Below are 21,004 nucleotides of genomic sequence, written 5' to 3'. Positions count from 1 at the left end.
GGACCATCGCGATCGACTACCTCAACAGTCTCAAGGGTCGCATAGAAATATCTCCAATCATTCGACCAGTAAAGATGTTAGACACTAACAACAACCAACATATTAATCTCTCTCTCTCGCTCTCTCTCTCTCTCTCTCTCTTCCATGGATTAAAGAAAAACAAAAGGCTGCTAGAAGCTAACTTATCTGTGTGGAGTGTAGGAGGAAGAGAGAATTTTTATTATGTAATATAAATTTATATCTGTAATTCCTGTGATATCCCTCTAAATGACATATAAGTATGTGTTTGAGCCGTCATCGACAACATGAATTGGTGTTATTTCACATGAAAAGAGAGGATGGCATTACCAGAACACGTACAGCCTTCGGACACTTTCTTCGTCTTCCCCAGTACAAAACAACACTGATTGCTAAGACGAGCGCACACCATTGCGTGTGTTTCCACATGCGATTTGTTTACAGAAATGTATCGGCGTTGCTCGGCAGCCTCCGGAAGAAGTTATAGGCCGCCGAGGGCGTCTTGCTCCGGAACTTGGGGTGGCGCATGAAGTACAGCCCCAGGAGCATCACCACCAACTGGAACGGCAGGAAATAGAAGACTGCAGCCATTCTGATGGCAAATACTACGAAGATGGCCGTCGCCCGGGGATCCCTCCAGCTCAGCAAGGCCTGTATCCTCTCCGCGTGGTTGGCCAGATCTGCCACCACCGACTGCACCCTACTGGCGACCACCCTCAGCCGGTCGTACCTGCTCATGACCATCTCGTTCGTCCTCGTCGACGGGTAACTATCTAGCTCCTCGTCGAGCTCGTCTGGGACGGCCGACTCGGCGAATGACAGATTCGTGTCCACGTGCGGCGGGTGGCGCGGGCGACGCCGGGAATTCCAGGCGCACACGATGAACAGGTGGAGGAATATGGAGGGAAGGATCAGGGACGGCGTCCAGGCAACGACGCAGAAGAGCAGGAGGACGAGAGTGGTCACCGCCGGCCTGGTCCAACTCCGGACAGCGTCGAACCATTTCAGGTAGACCTGGACGTCGGAGAACAGCATCCTGATCCGATGCCAATTGGTCTTGCCCTTCCTCAGGCTGAACGTGTTGGAAGCATCGTCGAGAATGTATGCGACAACATCCCTCCCCAGCGGCGGCTCAGCCCGGGCCAGCTTCGCTGCCACTGTCTGCTTCGCCTGGTAGCGGAGGTACTGCATCTGCTTGAACGGGATGGGCTGCATGTAGTGCATTTTGGGATACAGAGGCTTGACGTACAAGAACAACATGTTCAGCCACGACGTGCATGTAAATCGGAGGGCCAGATGCAGCTCGCCGGTCTTCTTCAACCCGGAAGGATGCACCGCTAGCAAAGGATAGAAGTGAGTGTAGACACGGTCAATCTCCAGCGTCGAGAGCCGGATTCGGATCTTTCCGAGGGGATCGTCTTTGGCGGCGTCGTTGTTGCCGTCGACGTGGCCGTTGTTGAAGACGGCGACGGTGAGGACCGTGCAGGGGTCGTGGACGTCCCATGAGTACTGCTCGTTCCACCGGGGTTCCGCCGTGCCGAGGATCGTCCGTGTGCGCACCCACTTGGGGCCGTACTTCGCAACACAGTACGCGTCGACTCTCCTGCCCCCGCCGTTGTTGCTCCTCAGTGGTGCAAGATCCCGGGCGTTCAGTATCCCGAGCTCGAGAATTCCGATGTTGGGCTTCCGGAGCGGCTTGGCGGAGGGCTGGAAGTCGCTGCAGAAGTGCGCGGACTCGTCGATCACATGGTAGTTGTTGTCGTAGTAGACCCGAAGCTGGAGCTTGCCGTAGCCGCTGCCGTTGCCGTTGCCGCTGCCGCTGCTTCCATTGGGGTTGTCGAGGTTAAACCACTGAGGGGCAAAGGGCTTGTGGTGATCGGCGCGGGTGCGGATGGCTCCCTTGCGGATCTCCAGCTTGGCCAAGGTCTCGTCCTTGTTCGGCAGGAGACGGTCCTGGACCATGAGCACGAGCGGCTCGTCGAAAGGCTCGCAGGCAACGAGCATGAGCTCCTCGTTCTTCCATGTCGGGTTCGGGGAGCGGTCCGAGGAGACGAGAGTCCACCGCAGCTGGGCACCGAGCTGGACCTTGATGTAGATCGCCGGGTCGGGGCGGGACGGCTTAAGGTCCTGGGCCGAGATGACGTTGACCCGGAGGTAGCTCATGCGGGGGCTGAAGTAGACCTTGGAGCGGGTGTGGGGGATGCTCGCCAGGGGAAGAAGGTGAGCGTCGGAGTGCAACGCGTCCGGGTACACCTCGTCCGCCTGCGTGCCCATCCACACGGCCATCATGATCTCCCCCCGGTAGGCGTCATCGTCGCGGTTGTTCCCCTTCCGCAGCCTGTACCACTGAGGGGCGACGGGGCCATCCGGCGGAGCGCGCAAGGGGACCTCGGGGAGCTCGATGGCGACGTCGCCCACGATGTCGTCTTTGATGAAGTTCTTGTCTTTCACCACCACCTCCAGGCGCTGCGCCTGGATGTGGCCCTTGGAGAAGGCGAAGGCGTTTTCCCACTCCGGGTCCCGGTTTCGCTCCCGGTGATTGGTCTTGTTGGTGAAGTTGCCAAGCTTCACCACGACGTAAGGATCGAGGCTGCCGACGATGTCCATGGCAGGGAGGTTGCGGGCCCTGACGATGCGGACGAAGAGGAACTCCATCTGCTCCACGAGGTCGTAGGTGCTTTTGATCTTGTCGCTGTTTCTGGCGAGCCGGTAGCCCATGAGGGCCGCGAGTGGCGGCTGGGTCTCGACGATCCCGTACTCAATTTTCGGCGGAGGAGCGTACTCAATTTTGGGCGGAGGAGCTTGCTGCACTGATGCAGCCACCGCTGGCCCCGTCAGGTCATGGTTCGCCCGGTAATAAGACTGCGGCGAGCGATGGTGGCTCCTTTCGTGGTTCGAGAAGAACTCTGTTGTCTGGCTAACTTGACTCTTTCCTGTCGCGGATGGGGTCCCGACAGAGCGGAACTCTCTCCGCTCCTTTTCCTTGGTAAACGAACGATGGCTCTTCTTCTTAGGGGGCATCATCTCGCCGACGGATATGGTGGACTTGAGCGGCAGCGTTTCGGCGGCGGATATGGTGGAAGGAATGGACTCGAGGATAGTGGATGATGATGGAATGGATTCCAGAACAATAGTAGGTGCAGAGGCGGAGGAGAGGGGACGGTGGCCGTCGGCAGCTTGGGCTTCGTAGGCGTCAGGGACGGCGTAGAGGCGGAGGGTTATTTCGCCACGGACGTTGAAGAAGAGGCTGCGTTTGTCGAGGGGGCAGAGCTGGAGGGTGGCGTCGAGGCGCGAGGACGCCACGGAGGATCCAAGGAGGCAAATGCGGCCGAGGAAGCTGCGACGGTGACGGCGGTGGTCCACGGAAGAGGATAAGCGCTCGTGGAAGACGGAGACGTCGACGGTACGGTCGGGGAGATCAAGAGGGTCGGAGACGTCGAAGACGAGGGTCTCGTTCCACGAGGGGTTGAGGTCGTTGAGTTTGGTCGCGGTGCGGCGTCTCTGTCCATCGAACTCCACTTCGACGAAGGGGTTCGTCGTGCCATGCCTGCCTGTGGACTTCAGGCGGTGGGCTCGAACGACCTCCACCGCCAACTTCATCTCCTCGTTCAAAGCTGCAAAACTCCGTGAGGTCAGTTATACGACGTGACTAGTAAAAGCCATACCGATTAGATCATTTACATTGTCCGAATAAGGAGGCAACAAATACGATGGATAGTTTAAATCATGACACTGTTCAACGAACAAATGGTTCAATCATCAGCGTTGGACTTGAATAGTCCTTCCCGGAAAAGATAGTAAGGTCGACAAGATGATGCAACTAACAAAACTAGAACATAACATGATTTGGTAGGGGCAAATACTGTCGTTTTCAATGTTCAAATTACCTGATTAGAATAGTGTCTCGAGTTGGGAGGAAGGAAGGATCCTTATCAGAAGACTGGGATTGGCTGTTGGATGAGAGACATGAGTTTGCTCGAGAGGAAGATGACAAGAAGACAGGGCTTAAGAAAGCAAGATTCAATGTCTAAATACACCTCTTTGTTGGATGCTTTGGTGTTTATGACTGTGTGCCGATCACATAACAAACGTCATGAAGGTTGGGAGTGGAAGGGTTCAAAGGCAAGAAAATGAATACTCTGACCATCATCAAAGGGTGACAAGGCGATGAAGCTAACGAGGAGACTGTAATGTATCAATGAGCCACTCGACTTGATGACCGCCATTGCTGTTAAAGTCAAGGTCAGCTCAAAAACTAGTAAGAAAACGCCCTGAGGGTGGCCAGTTACATCACAAGGGAGATTCCTAGAAGAACATAATCGGAAGGTTTGTTTGCTCGTCTTTGCTTTCCTTGCGCCTTTTAGTTGTCCCAGATCTGTAATGATGACACAATAAAGTTGACTTTAGTCAACGGAAATGAAAAGATTAAAAAACGATATTAGCTCTTCATGGTCCAAATTAATTCAAAAACATAAAAGGACTGGGTCTTCCCAAGAAAATATAGAAATATTCCACTGGCGAATATTCAAACGTATTAGGTACGAATCAATTGCCATCGATGCAAATAACTAAACGAGCTTACCTTGTAAATCCAGAATGATGTGAAGACAAAATACATCTTAATGAAGATACTGCAAAAAGGGAGAAGTCCCACATATGTGAGGCAATGTAGAGCATGACATACCAGTTCTCAGGGATAGTACGTGGAATAGTCTTCACAGAGCATGGATTGTTTGGGAAACCATTCCAGTTCCTACCAAAGGCTATGCTGAGAAGTGCAAGAGGGAGTGAAATGAAAGCCCATGATACAAACACGGTTAGTATTGTCCCAAATGGAATAGCTGCCAGTAAGCCAAAAAATATAGCAACTGTGTTAAGCATGAAGCCTGTTCCAAAGCACATAAATGCAAACAATGATGCTCTCTAGATCATTTGTCTTCATCGAGTTTTTTCTTAGCAATGAGGAATATGAAACAAATTTAATTGTAAAATAAAGACTAATTTAATAATATTTCAAGCCAGGAGCTTCTTAATATTGCCATATATTTGCTATTTCAGAATATAAAGATGACTAATTTGTGACAAACCATACCAATTCCGTGCATAAAGTCCACCACTTAAATAGCCTGAAATGAATGATGTAAGAGCATAGCACACCATAAAGGTCGTCACAATAGCTCCGCATCTGTCACAAACCAAAACCCATTACTGATGAGTAGATAATCATTAGAATCCACTTTTGGCACTTAGATAAGATAATGATAAGAACACAACTGTGAACCACCAAGAGATCAAAGAGGTAAAATATTCATGTTTATAAAGAAACTCCTATACTTTTTGGAAACTCTACGCAGAGAATCCATCTTACTGATGGTATATCAGAGACGATTAGCCTCCTGCCTTGAAAGTATATCCGCAAGCATGAAGTTAAATTTACAATAACCGCACGACAGAAATATCCTAGTTCAGTTAGTTTGACAAGTCTCATAGTCCCATCGGAAAAATCAAGTTTGGTATCTCTTGTTTAACCTATAAATAAAGGTCTGGGCTTTGTAGTCAGATGCACTACAAGTGGTACCACAAAAAAAACATAAGTATTTACTTTTGGTTTAAGTCTACACTCAGTTAAATAGTTTAAGCTTACAGTTTGAGTTTTTCTTGTTTAGTATTTTCGGATATTTTATGACCTAGGAATATCTTCCTAAGGCATTTGTAATTGTCCTCTTTTATAGTAGTGATTTGCTTCTCTTTCGTCCGTGGATGTAGGTCAAGGTCAATTGGCCAAACCACGTAAATATGGTGTTCTTGTCGCTTTTATTCTTTTCGCTTTATTGTCTTTGTTGGGTTGCCAAAATTACCCTTTGATAAATTTCCTGGGGCTTGCTCTAACAAACTCGTATCAAAGCCTGGTTTTGGGATCTTTTGGCAACGATGACAATAACAAAGATTGTTGTCGAGAAATTCGATAGAAATGTCCTTCAGTATGTGGTAACTCAAGATGGAGGCTATTTTGATTCAAGACGGAGTTGATTTGGCACTATAAGGAGCTGAGAACATTCCAGATGGTACGTTAAAGAAAGATCTTGTGAGTATAGATAAGAAGGCCCGATCTAGCATTATTCTAAATCTCTCTGACGAGGTTTTACGGGAGGTAGCTACGGAGACTACGGCTAAGAGCATGTGGGACAAGCTTAAAACCTTGTATATGAAGAGGACAGTAGAGAATCATCTCTACTTAAAGCAGAGTTTGTATATGCTTCGGATGACTGAAGATACATCTATACTCTCACATCTTGATAAATTTGATTCCTTGGTTATGAATTTGGAGAATATAGATGCAAAAATTGATGATGAGGATAAGGCCCAGTTACTTTTGTGTTCTCTTCCCCAATCTTTTAAGCATTTTCGTGATACTATGATTTATGGAAAAGAAATAATTTCGTATCAGGAAATTAAATCTGCACTAAAATCTAAAGAGCAGATAGATAGGGATATCACTACGGAAAGTAGAGAGAATCAGGCTGAAGGTCTGGTTGTTAGGGGGAGAACAGATAAAAGGGAATTTGACAATAGTATATCTAAATCTAGATCTAAATCCAGACATAGAAATTTGGAGTGTAGATATTGTCATAAAATGGGGCACATTAAGGCTGATTGCTTTAAATTGAAAAATAAATTAAAGCAAAAGGAAAAAATTATTGAGAAAACTACTGAGTCTGTTGAAGCTAGTGTAGCAACTGATGAGAATGTTGAAAATATTTTCTCTGCTATTGATGACAGGACGAGGTCTAAAAATGAATGGATTTTAGATTCTGGTTGTTCTTATCACATGTGTCCTAATAGAGATTTGTTTTCCACATATGAATCTTGTAATGTTGGAATTGTTTTGATGGGTAATAATGCAGCATGTGATGTTGTTGATAGAGGAACAATCCAAATTAAAATGTATGATGGTATTATAAGGACGCTCACTAATGTTAGACATGTTCCTGATTTAAAATAGAATCTCATCTCTTTAGGCACCCTTGAGGCCCTTGGGTGTAAATACATAACTGAATGTGGAGTTATGAAAGTTTCTAGAAGTGCTCTTGTTGTTATGAAAGTTTGTAGGTCTGATTGCTTATATATTCTGCAGGGAACTACTGTCACAGGCTCGGTTGCAGTCTCGTCATCATCATTGTCTGATTCTGACATCACCAAATTATGGCATATTCGTTTGGGTCATACGAGTAAAAAAGGTTTAAGCATATTGAGCAAAAGGGGTCTACTTTGCGGATAGAGTACTGGGCTACTGGATTTTTGTGAACACTATTTTTTGGAAAGCAAAAAAGAGTCGGCTTCAATTCTCCGACAGTTCACAAAACAAAAGGTACTCTTGACTATATTCATTCAGACCTTTGGGGTCCAGCTCATGTTCAGTCTAAGGATGGTGCTAGGTATATGTTGACTTTCATTGATGATTATTCCAAGAAAGTTTGAGTTTATTTTTTGAAGCATAAAAATGATATTTTTCTAACCTTTAAACAATGGAAGGCTTTGATTGAGAAACAAACAGGTAAACAGATTAAGCGGCTTCGAACAGATAATGGCATGGAATTTTGTGAATGTGACTTTAATGAATTTTGTAAAAATGAAGGAATCGTTCGACATCGCACTGACGCCTCAACAAAATGGTGTGGCCGAACGTATGAACAGAACACTCTTGGAGAGAGCAAGGTGTATGATATCAAATGCAGGGTTGACAAAGGACTTTTGGGCAGAGGCGATTAATATGGCCTATTACGTTGTCAACCGTGCTCCGTCTACAGCACTTAACTTTAAAACTCTAGAGGAAGTTTGGTCAGGTACTCCTGCTGATTACTCTGATTTAAAAATTTTTGAGTGTCAAGCATACATGCATGTAAATGAAGGAAAATTAGAGTCTTGAGCGAAAAAAGTGCATTTTCCTTGGGTATGCTTTTGGGGTGAAAGGATACAGATTATGGTGTTCCGATCCCAAATCCCCAAAATTTGTAATCAGTAGAGATGTTACTTTTGATGAATTGTTTATGTTATCTTCTAAAGAGGATTCTACTAGTTGTACAAATGATAGTGCGCAGAAGCAGGTGGAGCTTGAGATTGGTAGGTCTGATTCTTTTCAATCGAACTCTTCTACTCAAAGAATGTCAGTAGATGGTCCCGAGTCTACTGACGCAGATGATCCAGAGGAAGAGCAATATTCCATAGCCAAGGATAGACTACGGAGAGATATTCCACCACCACAAAGATATGCAAATTTGGTTGCATATGCTTTGTCTGTTGCGGAAGAAACAAGTGAAGTTGGTGAGCCTACTTCTTGCTCGGATGTAGTTTCTTATGATAATTCCGCTAAGTGGTTGATCGCGATGAATGAAGAAATTGAATCTCTCCATCGGAATAGAACTTGGGATCTTGTGAAGCCGCCTTCGGGTAAGAAAATTATTGGATGCAAATGGGTCTTCAAAAGGAAGGAAGGTATTCCAGGGGTTGAAGATGCAAGGTACAAAGCACGATTGGTTGCAAAGGGCTATAGTCAGGTACATGGTGTTGATTTTAATGATGTATTTTCACCTATTGTTAAACATAGCTCTATTCGTGTTTTACTTGCTTTAGTTGCCATGTATGATTTGGAATTGGAGCAACTTGATGTTAAGACAGCTTTCTTACATTGTGAACTTGAAGAACAAATTTATATGGAGCAACCTCATGGATTTGAAGTTGATGGTAAGGAAGATAATGTTTGCTTGTTAAAGAAATCATTGTATAGATTGAAGCAGTATCCAAGACAGTGGTATAAGAGGTTTGATTCTTTTATGTTGGGTCATGGTTCCGTGAGGAGCATGTATGATAGTTGTGTCTACTTTCGGAAGCTAACTGATGGCTCTTTTGTGTATTTGTTGCTTTATGTTGATGATATGCTTATTGCAGCTAAGAATTTGTCAGAAATTCACACTTTCAAAATGCAGCTGAGTAGTGAATTTGAAATGAAAAATTTGAGAGCAGCTAAGAAAATTCTTGGCATGGAGATCAAAAGAGATCGAAAATTGGAAAATTATTTCTGACTCAGAAAAATTACCTCAAGAAAGTCTTGGAGAGGTTTGGCATGAAAAATGCTAAGCCAGTTAGTACTCCTCTTGCTAGCCATTTTCGGCTATCTGCTACTCAATCACCACAATCAGTTGAAGAGGAAGAATATATGGTGAAAGTTCCATATTCTAGTGCCATCGGCAGTATTATGTATGCAATGGTTTATACTCATTCAGATATTTTACAAGCAGTCAGTGTGGTTAGTAGATATATGTCTCGCCCGGGTAAAATACATTGGCAGGCTGTGAAGTGGATTCTCATATACTTGCAAAGGACTTCAGATGCGTGTTTGGAGTTTGGGAAAAAATCGTGACACTTTGGTTGGTTTCATCGACTCTGATTATGCTGCGGATCTTGATAAACAAAGATCTTTGACAGGTTATGATTTTTGCGTTGGCGGTTGTGCTGTTAGTTGGAAAGCTTCCTTACAACCTGTCGTGGCTTTATCTACTACAGAGGCAGAATATATGGTAGTGATAGAGGCAATCAAAGAAGTTTTATGGTTAAGAGGTTTGTTCAGCGAATTATGTCTGCATCAAGGTGTTACTACAATTTACTGTGATAGTCAAAGTGCTATTCATTTGACTAAAGACCAAATGTATCATGAGAGGACGAAACATATTGATGTGAAGTTTCATTTTATTCGGGATATCATTGCTGAGGGAAAGGTTCTTGTTCAGAATATTCATACGAAGGACAATCCAGTTGATATGCTTACTAAGTCTCTTCCGGTTTACAAGTTCAAGCAGTGCTTGGACTTAGTTGGTGTTCATTGTTGGTGATTGCCCATTGGGGCTTGTATGAAGAAGGTGGAGCAAGTTTTGTTGGGACATGCCAAGGTGGAGATTTGTTAGTTTGGCAAGTCACATAGTCCCATATCGAGAAAATCAAGTTTGGTATCTCCTGTTTAACCTATAAATAAGGACCTGGGCTTTGAAGTCAGATGCACCACAAGTGGCACCACAAGAAAAACCTAAGTGTTTACTTTGGGTTTAAGTCCACACTCAGTTAAATAGTTTGAGCTTACAGTTTGTGTTCTTGTCGCTTTTATTCTTTCCGCTTTATTGTCTTTGTTGGGTTGCCAAAATTACCCTTTGATAAATTTCCTGGGGTTAGCTCTAACATACTCGGCCGGGGCTTGTACGGCAGCTGCCATGTCCTGCACCATGGCGGTTTTCGGTTGTTGGGGGATCGGGCGATGAGTCTGGCGATCGATGCCTCAGCCGAGGAGCTTCCATTTGATGTGCGTGCTCCAGTAGTTCTTGATCTCGTTGTCGGTCCTCCCCGGTAGTCGACCGGCGATGAGGGACCATCTGGATCATCAACCACCGTCGCATGCAACTCAGAAAGGTTCTTCACCTAAGCAATGCCTCGCTTGAGGTCGGGCCGGAGGTAGTTTATCCACCTGAGCCTGCAGCTCTTTCCGCATCGAAGCAAACCTGCAGGCAAGCGGAGAACAGCATGAGCTGCAGAACTGAAAGGAATTGCTAGCTAGCTGCGCATGAAGTGCTCCGAAGAGGACCTGCAGCTTTGGGGAGTGATCTCCAGCAACCTTCACCATGGGCTTTGATGTAGCAGACGAGCTTCTCGTCTTCCTCCTTGGTCCATGCTCCCTTGTTGGTACGAGCCTTCTCACAGCACGGAGACCTGCCCATATTCCCAACACCTGTGCAGCGGGGTTATCTGTGGACTACACTTTGCGATTAGAGAGCATAAACAAGAGAAAGAATCAGAAGGGAGGAGTGGGACAAGGGAAGAGAGAAAGAGAGAGAGAAGGGAGGATGGATTTATATGAGAGGAGGGGGAAGGTGTGAGCTTGCATTGAATCGATGCATGGATCGAGTGGCAACAAAGCCGGGGGTTGGATTTGTTAGGTAGGCCTTCTTTTACGTGAGTCTTTCTAGTTCTATATTAATCTTCCTTCGTATGAGGGTAATAATAATGATGGGACACGAACTAACATCACCTGCTCCCGAGTGACGTCTCTTGGGTCATGCAGACCGAGGAGCTATGGGGGTCGCTTGCCTCGGTTTGACCTGACAGCGCTTGGCCGAAGCAGACCAAAACACCGACCGAGGCACGTCGCCACCCTGCAGGAGCCTGGTCCTTCACTCCACGCCAATGCCAGTGTTAGACGTTATCCATGGTACAACCCTGCTCCCTGCAAGCAGGCACATCAGGAAATAGTGACCTTCCCTATAAAAACCCTCATGTTCGGAACAAATGGGGGGAGAAAAAAATAAGAAAAACCTCGGAGATTATCGACTAACTTGATCGTCGGAGGGGTCGGGCCGAGCTCTCCCAACCCGACCCATGTGCAGGTATGAAGACAGAGTGCCTCCCACTGAACGCCCAAGCGAGGGGTCCCCTCACGGAGAAAACAATGACCCCATCTAGATCGGACTACCGCGGTCGGCTACCTCAGCAGTCTCAAGGGTCGTTCAGGAAGATCTCCAATCATTTGGACCAGAACCCAACCGTATTGGCCCTAAGGCCACGGCATAAAGATGTTGACACTAACAGTTTGGCACTAAAAGGAGGGCCTGAATGTCAAGGGATCGACAGATCGACCCAGATGAACCCATAGCTGAGGGGTCGCACCTGATTAGGGCTCTGGGGGAATGCCCCCCACATGGTGAACCTTGAGCTGAGCACCCCGTCACGACCTCAGAGCATTATTTATGGTTACTCAACGACCCGGGCTTGTCGCCGCCCAAAGGCACCCCAATCGACTCGTCGCCCGTATCGCCCGAAGCCTTTCGGGACCTCGCTCATCAAGTCCGAGCTCTGACTGGGATGGTGCAGACCATTATCCTACTCATTTCTCATCCGGTGCACCTACCTATGATCCAACCACCGTGGCAACAAGAGCCGCCCGTTCGGGCTCACACGGTACCTCCGGAGCTCCTCGCGTCACCTCGGGTCTGATCGGCCCCGCTCGAGGATCGAGCAAAGGGAAACCCAAGCGCCCGCCCAGAGCCCGAGGTGTTATCTTCAGATTCAACAGGCTCCCTGCAAACCCAGCTGCGCTTCGTTAACCAGCGACTCGACGAAGTGCAGAGGGAGGTTCGTAAGTCAAAGGAAGAACTCGGGGAGGACGCGCACCGGGGGTCTCCATTTACGCTTGAGATACAAGATCATTCAGTCCCCCCGAACTTCCAACTCCCCTCTCTCGATGTATACGACGGCGCCACCGACCCGGCGGACCATGTAGCCGCTTTCCGTGCCCAGATGGCACTGTACGGAACCTCAGACGCTTTGATGTGCAGGGTGTTTCCCACGACTCTTAGGGGGCCAGCCCGCGCATGGTATAGCAGCCTGAAGGCCGGGGCGATCACTTCCTTTGATCAGCTCGCCAAAGACTTTGAGCTTAACTTCCTAGCTTACGCCCGACCAAAGCTGTCCGTTGCACTGCTTCTCGAACTTAACCAATGGGAGGACGAGCCTCTCTCCCATTTTGTGAATCGCTTTGCCATAGAAATCCGGGGGTTGCCGGATGCTCATCCCTCTCTGTTGATGCAGGCGTTTATGATAGGCCTGCGACCTTCCAGATTCTTCTAGTCCCTCGTGGAGCGACCCCCCACCGCGGTACCGAAAATGCTCCAGCGGGCTAACCAGTACATCGCGATGGAGGCCTAGATGGCTGGGAGGAGGGAGGAGCACAAAAGGGTCAGGCCGGAGCCACCCCGGGGGCAACAGTCTACTGCACCGAGGTGCAGGTTAGACTGACCTGACCCACTTGCGTCGAGGTCCCCGCTTCCCGCCTCGGGCACATCCCAAACGGAGATATTTCTCCAAATAAGAGAGAAGGGGTTGCTCAGAACCCCAACCCGATGAGAAGTCCACGGGAGCTCACAGACCAATCGAGGTATTATCGTTTCCATCGACAAAACGAACATGACACCGAGGAGTGCCGCGAATTGAAGCGGCAGATCGAGGAGCTCATTCACGGAGGACACCTCGGCCAGTACCTCCGATAAGGTAAGGAGCTTTCGCCCCGCCCAGAGGGCCCCGTTGAGCAACAGATCGACGTGATAACAAGCGGCCCAGCATCCGAAGGGAACAGTATGTCCGGACGAAAGGCATACGCCCGCGCCGCCGCGGCCGAGGCCCCCAGACGTGGACTCGAACCCGAGGTCACATTCCCGACCGACAACTGGCTGTCCATGATGAGGTGGAGCGACTTTTTGTAACGGGCTTCATAGAAGAGGCCAAGTACCTGCGATGGCTGTCCAATGTAGTCCTCACGAAAGAATCTAATGGGAGTTGGAGGATGTGCGTTGATTACACCAATCTCAATCGTGTGTGCCCGAATGACTGCTACCCCCTCCCGAGGATCGACTAGTTGGTCGATGCGACCGCCAGGCATGCTCGCCTCTTGTTTATGGACACCATCTCCGGCTACAACCAGATCAGGATGGTGCTCGAAGACCAAGAGCACACAGCCTTCCTCACCGGTCGAGGGGTATATTTTTATAGAGTCATGTCATTTGGATAAAGAATGCTGGGGCTACATATCAGAGAACCATAAATAGGATGTTCGCCCGATAGATTGGGCGAAATATGGAGGTCTACGTCGATGACATGATCGTAAAAAGCCGTATGGCAGCGGCCCACCTGACCGACTTGGCCGAGAGGTTTGCCACATTGCGAAGATACGACATGCAACTCAACCCGACAAAATGTGCTTACAGTGTCAGCTCGGGAAGATTCCTTGGATTCATCATACACGAAAGGGGAATCGACGCCAACCCGGAGAAGGTCTAGGCCATCATCAGTATGCAGGCCCCTCGGACAATCAAGGAGTTGCAACGGCTGAACGGGAGGCTCACCGCTTTATCTCGGTTTATCTCGGTTTCTTTCCCGATCGGGTGATCGATGCCTCCCCTTCTTCTGGGCCCTGAAAAACCCAAAGAAATTCCAATGGATGGCATAATGTGAGGAAGTCCTTGTACATGTAAAACAACACCTGGCCAGCCTCCCCCGCCTTGCCTCAGTCTCTTCTAGGGAGAAGCTCAGTATCTACTTGGGCAACTCCCGGCACGTGGTTAGCTCTGTCCTGACCAAAGAAGCCTCCGGGGAGCAGCTACCAGTCTACTACATCAGCCATGTCCTAAGCAGGCCCGAGGAGCGATACTAGCCGATTGAAAGATTGGCACTGACACTCGTGTTAACAGCTCGAAAGCTGCGCCCCTACTTCCAAGCCATCCAATTGAGGTAATTATCGACCGACCGCTTCAGCAGGTTTTGTCTGAATTCGACATTACAGGTCACCTCCTCAAATGGTTGGTGGATCTCGACGAGTTCGACGTACAATATGTACCAAGGACCGCCATCAAAGCCTAATTGGTAGCCGACTTCATCTCAGAACTGACTTAGCTCGAGGACAAGGATTCTGAGCAGGTTAGAGAAGGATGGGTCCTGCGCATGGATGGATCGGCCAGCTTGAACGGCGCGGGTGCGGGGCTAGTGTTGGAAGCCCCTGACGAACGTTCGTTCGAACGCTCCCTCCGCTTCGACTTTCAAGCCACGAACAACAAGGTAGAATATGAGGCGCTTCTAGCAGGACTCAGGTTGGCCATTAAGATGCAGGTGGATGCCATACACGTCCTCATCGACTCGCAACTAGTGGCCGAGCACCTCAGCGGTGGATACGAGGCACGGGACCCAACCATGTCAAAGTGCCTGGCAAAGGTAAAACGCCTGAGTCGTGCCCCTCGACCGTAGTCTGCCCGAGTCCACCTCTGCGCGGCCTACCCGCCTGAGCCATGTCCCTCTGCCGCAGTCTGCCCGAGTCCACCTCTGCGCGGCCTGCCCACCTGAGCTGTGCCCCTCGGCCGTAGTCTACCCAAGTCCACCTTTGCGTGGCTTCCCCGCTTAAGCCATGCCCCTCGGCCGCAGTCTACCCAAGTCCACCTTTGCATGGCTTGCCCGCCTGAGTCGTGTCCCTCGGCCACACCTTTGCGCGGCCTGCCCGCCTAAGCCGTGTCCCTAGGCCATAGACTGCCCGAGTACACCTCTACGCGGCCTGCCCACCTGAGCCATGTCCCTCGGATGCAGTCTGCCCGAGTCCACCTCTACGCGGCCTACCCACCTGAGTCGTGTCCCTCGGTCGCAATATGCCCGAGTCCACCTCTACGTCGCCAGCCCGCCTGAGTCGTGCCTCTCGACCACAGTCTGCCCGAGTCTACCTCTGCGCAGCCTGCCCGCCTGAGCTATGCCCCTCGGCCGTAATCTGCCCGAGTCCACCTTTGCATGGCCTGCCCGCCTGAGCCGTGCCCCTAGGCCGCAGTCTGCCCGAGTTCTGCATGGCCTGCCCGCATGCCTCGATCGCAAACTGCATGATTCCTACACCTCGGCGCCACCTGTTCTCCCGAGTCTTCTGCCTTGCTCAAGTCATACCCCACGGACACACGTCGCATAGGACGACGAGCCAGCAACTAACCATCGCGACCCTCTAGGAAACCTCCCTGGCACTAACCAGAGAGCAAACCGGCAAGGACAACCACTTAAAGCAGAAGCCACGCCTCAGACCCCCCTAGCAACAGTCGATTCATGGCTCCCTTTGGTCTGACCTGACAGTGCCTGGCCGAAGCAGACCAAAACGCCGACTGAGGCACGTCGCCACCTTGCAGGAGACTTGTCCTTCACGCCACGCCAATGCCGGTGTCAGACGTTATCCAAGGTACGACTCTGCTCCCTACAAGCGGGCACATCAGGAAACGGTGACCTTCCCTATAAAAACCCTTGCGTTTGGAACAAATGGGGGGAGAAAAAAAAAGAAAAACCCCAGAGATTATCGACTGACTTGATCGTCGGAGGGGTCGGGCCGAGCTCTCCCGACCCGACTTATGTGCAAGTACGAAGACGGAGTACCTCCCACCGAACGCCCAAGCGAGGGGTCCACTCACGAAGAAAACAGTGATCCCGTCTAGATCGGACCACCGCGGTCGACTACCTCAGCAGTCTCAAGGGTCGTATAGAAATATCTCCAATCATTCGGACCAGAACCCAACCGTATTGACCCTGAGTCCACGACGTAAAGATGTTAGACACTAACAAAAACCAACATATTAATCTCATATTAATCTCTCTCTCTCTCTCTCTCTCTCTCTCTCTCTCTTCCATGGTTTAAAGAAAAACAAAAGGCTTCTAGAAGCTAACTTATCTGTGTGGAGTGTAGGAGGAAGAGAGAATTTTTATTATGTAACATAAATTTATATCTGTAATTCCTGTGATATCCCTCTAAATGACATATAAGTATGTGTTTGAGCGGTCATCGACCACATGATGATGAATTGGTGTTATTTCACATGAAAAGAGAGGATGACATTACCAGAACACGTACAGCCTTCGGACACTTTCTTCGTCTTCCCCAGTACAAAACAACACTGATTGCTATGACGAGCGCACACCATTGCGTGTGTTTCCACATGCGATTTATTTACAGAAATGTATCGGCGTTGCTCGGCAGCCTCCGGAAGAAGTTATAGGCCGCCGAGGGCGTCTTGCTCCGGAACTTGGGGTGGCGCATGAAGTACAGCCCCAGGAGCATCACCACCAACGGGAACGGCAGGAAATAGAAGACTGCAGCCATTCTGATGGCAAATACTACGAAGATGGCCGTCGCCCGGGGATCCCTCCAGCTCAGCAAGGCCTGTATCCTCTCCGCGTGGTTGGCCAGATCTGCCACCACCGACTGCACCCTACTGGCGACCACCCTCAGCCGGTCGTACCTGCTCATGACCATCTCGTTCGTCCTCGTCGACGGGTAACTATCTAGCTCCTCGTCGAGCTCGTCTGGGACGGCCGACTCGGCGAATGACAGATTCGTGTCCACGTGCGGCGGGTGGCGCGGGCGACGCCGGGAATTCCAGGCGCACACGATGAACAGGTGGAGGAATATGGAGGGAAGGATCAGGGACGGCGTCCAGGCAATGACGCAGAAGAGCAGGAGGACGAGAGTGGTCACCGCCGGCCTGGTCCAACTCCGGACAGCGTCGAACCATTTCAGGTAGGCCTGGACGTCGGAGAACAGCATCCTGATCCGATGCCAATTGGTCTTGCCCTTCCTCAGGCTGAACGTGTTGGAAGCATCGTCGAGAATGTATGCGACCACATCCCGCCCCAGCGGAGGCTCAGCCCGGGCCACCTTCGCTGCCACTGTCTGCTTCGCCTGGTAGCGGAGGTACTGCATCTGCTTGAACGGGATGGGCTGCATGTAGTGCATCTTGGGATACAGAGGCTTGACGTACAAGAACAACATGTTCAGCCACGACGTGCATGTAAATCGGAGGGCCAGATGCAGCTCGCCGGTCTTCTTCAACCCGGAAGGATGCACCGCTAGCAAAGGATAGAAGTGAGTGTAGACACGGTCAATCTCCAGCGTCGAGAGCCGGATTCGGATCTTTCCGAGGGGATCGTCTTTGGCGGCGTCGTTGTTGCCGTCGACGTGGCCGTTGTTGAAGACGGCGACGGTGAGGACCGTGCAGGGGTCGTGGACGTCCCATGAGTACTGCTCGTTCCACCGGGGTTCCGCCGTGCCGAGGATCGTCCGTGTGCGCACCCACTTGGGGCCGTACTTCGCAACACAGTACGCGTCGACTCTCCTGCCCCCGCCGTTGTTGCTCCTCAGTGGTGCAAGATCCCGGGCGTTCAGTATCCCGAGCTCGAGTAATCCGATGTTGGGCTTCCGGAGCGGCTTGGCGGAGGGCTGGAAGTCGCTGCAGAAGTGCGCGGACTCGTCGATCACATGGTAGTTGTTGTCGTAGTAGACCCGAAGCTGGAGCTTGCCATAGCCGCTGCCGTTGCCGCTGCCGCTGCTTCCATTTGGGTTGTCGAGGTTGAACCACTGAGGGGCAAAGGGCTTGTGGTGGTCGGCGCGGGTGCGGATGGCTCCCTTGCGGATCTCCAGCTTGGCCATGGTCTCGTCCTTGTTCGGCAGGAGACGGTCCTGGACCATGAGCACGAGCGGCTCGTCGAAAGGCTCGCAGGCAACGAGCATGAGCTCCTCGTTCTTCCATGTCGGGTTCGGGGAGCGGTCCGAGGAGACGAGAGTCCACCGCAGCTGGGCACCGAGCTGGACCTTGATGTAGATCGCCGGGTCGGGGCGGGACGGCTTAAGGTCCTGGGCCGAGATGACGTTGACCCGGAGGTAGCTCATGCGGGGGCTGAAGTAGACCTTGGAGCGGGTGTGGGGGATGCTCGCCAGGGGAAGAAGGTGAGCGTCGGAGTGCAACGCGTCCGGGTACACCTCGTCCGCCTGCGTGCCCATCCACACGGCCATCATGATCTCCCCCCGGTAGGCGTCATCGTCGCGGTTGTTCCCCTTCCGCAGCCTGTACCACTGAGGGGCGACGGGGCCATCCGGCGGAGCGCGCAAGGGGACCTCGGGGAGCTCGATGGCGACGTCGCCCACGATGTCGTCTTTGATGAAGTTCTTGTCTTTCACCACCACCTCCAGGCGCTGCGCCTGGATGTGGCCCTTGGAGAAGGCGAAGGCGTTTTCCCACTCCGGGTCCCGGTTTCGCTCCCGGTGATTGGTCTTGTTGGTGAAGTTGCCAAGCTTCACCACGACGTAAGGATCGAGGCTGCCGACGATGTCCATGGCAGGGAGGTTGCGGGCCCTGACGATGCGGACGAAGAGGAACTCCATCTGCTCCACGAGGTCGTAGGTGCTTTTGATCTTGTCGCTGTTTCTGGCGAGCCGGTAGCCCATGAGGGCCGCGAGTGGCGGCTGGGTCTCGACGATCCCGTACTCAATTTTCGGCGGAGGAGCGTACTCAATTTTGGGCGGAGGAGCTTGCTGCACTGATGCAGCCACCGCTGGCCCCGTCAGGTCATGGTTCGCCCGGTAATAAGACTGCGGCGAGCGATGGTGGCTCCTTTCGTGGTTCGAGAAGAACTCTGTTGTCTGGCTAACTTGACTCTTTCCTGTCGCGGATGGGGTCCCGACAGAGCGGAACTCTCTCCGCTCCTTTTCCTTGGTAAACGAACGATGGCTCTTCTTCTTAGGGGGCATCATCTCGCCGACGGATATGGTGGACTTGAGCGGCAGCGTTTCGGCGGCGGATATGGTGGAAGGAATGGACTCGAGGATAGTGGATGATGATGGAATGGATTCCAGAACAATAGTAGGTGCAGAGGCGGAGGAGAGGGGACGGTGGCCGTCGGCAGCTTGGGCTTCGTAGGCGTCAGGGACGGCGTAGAGGCGGAGGGTTATTTCGCCACGGACGTTGAAGAAGAGGCTGCGTTTGTCGAGGGGGCAGAGCTGGAGGGTGGCGTCGAGGCGCGAGGACGCCACGGAGGATCCAAGGAGGCAAATGCGGCCGAGGAAGCTGCGACGGCGACGGCGGTGGTCCACGGAAGAGGATAAGCGCTCGTGGAAGACGGAGACGTCGACGGTACGGTCGGGGAGATCAAGAGGGTCGGAGACGTCGAAGACGAGGGTCTCGTTCCACGAGGGGTTGAGGTCGTTGAGTTTGGTCGCGGTGCGGCGTCTCTGTCCATCGAACTCCACTTCGACGAAGGGGTTCGTCGTGCCATGCCTGCCTGTGGACTTCAGGCGGTGGGCTCGAACGACCTCCACCGCCAACTTCATCTCCTCGTTCAAAGCTGCAAAACTCCGTGAGGTCAGTTATACGACGTGACTAGTAAAAGCCATACCGATTAGATCATTTACATTGTCCGAATAAGGAGGCAACAAATACGATGGATAGTTTAAATCATGACACTGTTCAACGAACAAATGGTTCAATCATCAGCGTTGGACTTGAATAGTCCTTCCCGGAAAAGATAGTAAGGTCGACAAGATGATGCAACTAACAAAACTAGAACATAACATGATTTGGTAGGGGCAAATACTGTCGTTTTCAATGTTCAAATTACCTGATTAGAATAGTGTCTCGAGTTGGGAGGAAGGAAGGATCCTTATCAGAAGACTGGGATTGGCTGTTGGATGAGAGACATGAGTTTGCTCGAGAGGAAGATGACAAGAAGACAGGGCTTAAGAAAGCAAGATTCAATGTCTAAATACACCTCTTTGTTGGATGCTTTGGTGTTTATGACTGTGTGCCGATCACATAACAAACGTCATGAAGGTTGGGAGTGGAAGGGTTCAAAGGCAAGAAAATGAATACTCTGACCATCATCAAAGGGTGACAAGGCGATGAAGCTAACGAGGAGACTGTAATGTATCAATGAGCCACTCGACTTGATGACCGCCATTGCTGTTAAAGTCAAGGTCAGCTCAAAAACTAGTAAGAAAACGCCCTGAGGGTGGCCAGTTACATCACAAGGGAGATTCCTAGAAGAACATAATCGGAAGGTTTGTTTGCTCGTCTTTGCTTTCCTTGCGCCTTTTAGTTGTCCCAGATCTGTAATGATGACACAATAAAGTTGACTTTAGTCAACGGAAATGAAAAGATTAAAAAACGATATTAGCTCTTCATGGTCCAAATTAATTCAAAAACATAAAAGGACTGGGTCTTCCCAAGAAAATATAGAAATATTCCACTGGCGAATATTCAAACGTATTAGGTACGAATCAATTGCCATCGATGCAAATAACTAAACGAGCTTACCTTGTAAATCCAGAATGATGTGAAGACAAAATACATCTTAATGAAGATACTGCAAAAAGGGAGAAGTCCCACATATGTGAGGCAATGTAGAGCATGACATACCAGTTCTCAGGGATAGTACGTGGAATAGTCTTCACAGAGCATGGATTGTTTGGGAAACCATTCCAGTTCCTACCAAAGGCTATGCTGAGAAGTGCAAGAGGGAGTGAAATGAAAGCCCATGATACAAACACGGTTAGTATTGTCCCAAATGGAATAGCTGCCAGTAAGCCAAAAAATATAGCAACTGTGTTAAGCAT

The 21,004-nt window shown here is 50.3% G+C and overlaps 2 protein-coding genes across 2 annotated transcripts; both read right to left on the bottom strand.

The window, feature by feature from the left end:
* Positions 1 to 305: 305 nt before the first annotated feature.
* Positions 306 to 3,686, bottom strand: LOC135651318 (FT-interacting protein 3-like). Its single transcript, XM_065171325.1, has one exon. The coding sequence runs from the start codon at positions 3,616 to 3,618 to the stop codon at positions 457 to 459; it is 3,162 nt and encodes a 1,053-aa protein (XP_065027397.1). The 5' UTR covers positions 3,619 to 3,686; the 3' UTR covers positions 306 to 456.
* A 12,688-nt stretch (positions 3,687 to 16,374) lies between these two features.
* Positions 16,375 to 19,791, bottom strand: LOC135651004 (FT-interacting protein 3-like). Its single transcript, XM_065170768.1, has one exon. The coding sequence runs from the start codon at positions 19,721 to 19,723 to the stop codon at positions 16,568 to 16,570; it is 3,156 nt and encodes a 1,051-aa protein (XP_065026840.1). The 5' UTR covers positions 19,724 to 19,791; the 3' UTR covers positions 16,375 to 16,567.
* Between the last annotated feature and the right edge of the window lie 1,213 nt (positions 19,792 to 21,004).

The sequence above is a fragment of the Musa acuminata genome, chromosome BXJ3-10 (genome assembly GCF_036884655.1).
Source record: "Musa acuminata AAA Group cultivar baxijiao chromosome BXJ3-10, Cavendish_Baxijiao_AAA, whole genome shotgun sequence".
Taxonomy (NCBI): Eukaryota; Viridiplantae; Streptophyta; class Magnoliopsida; order Zingiberales; family Musaceae; genus Musa; species Musa acuminata.
Note: the sequence above shows the minus strand (reverse complement) of the source record. Positions and strands in the feature narration are given on the sequence as shown.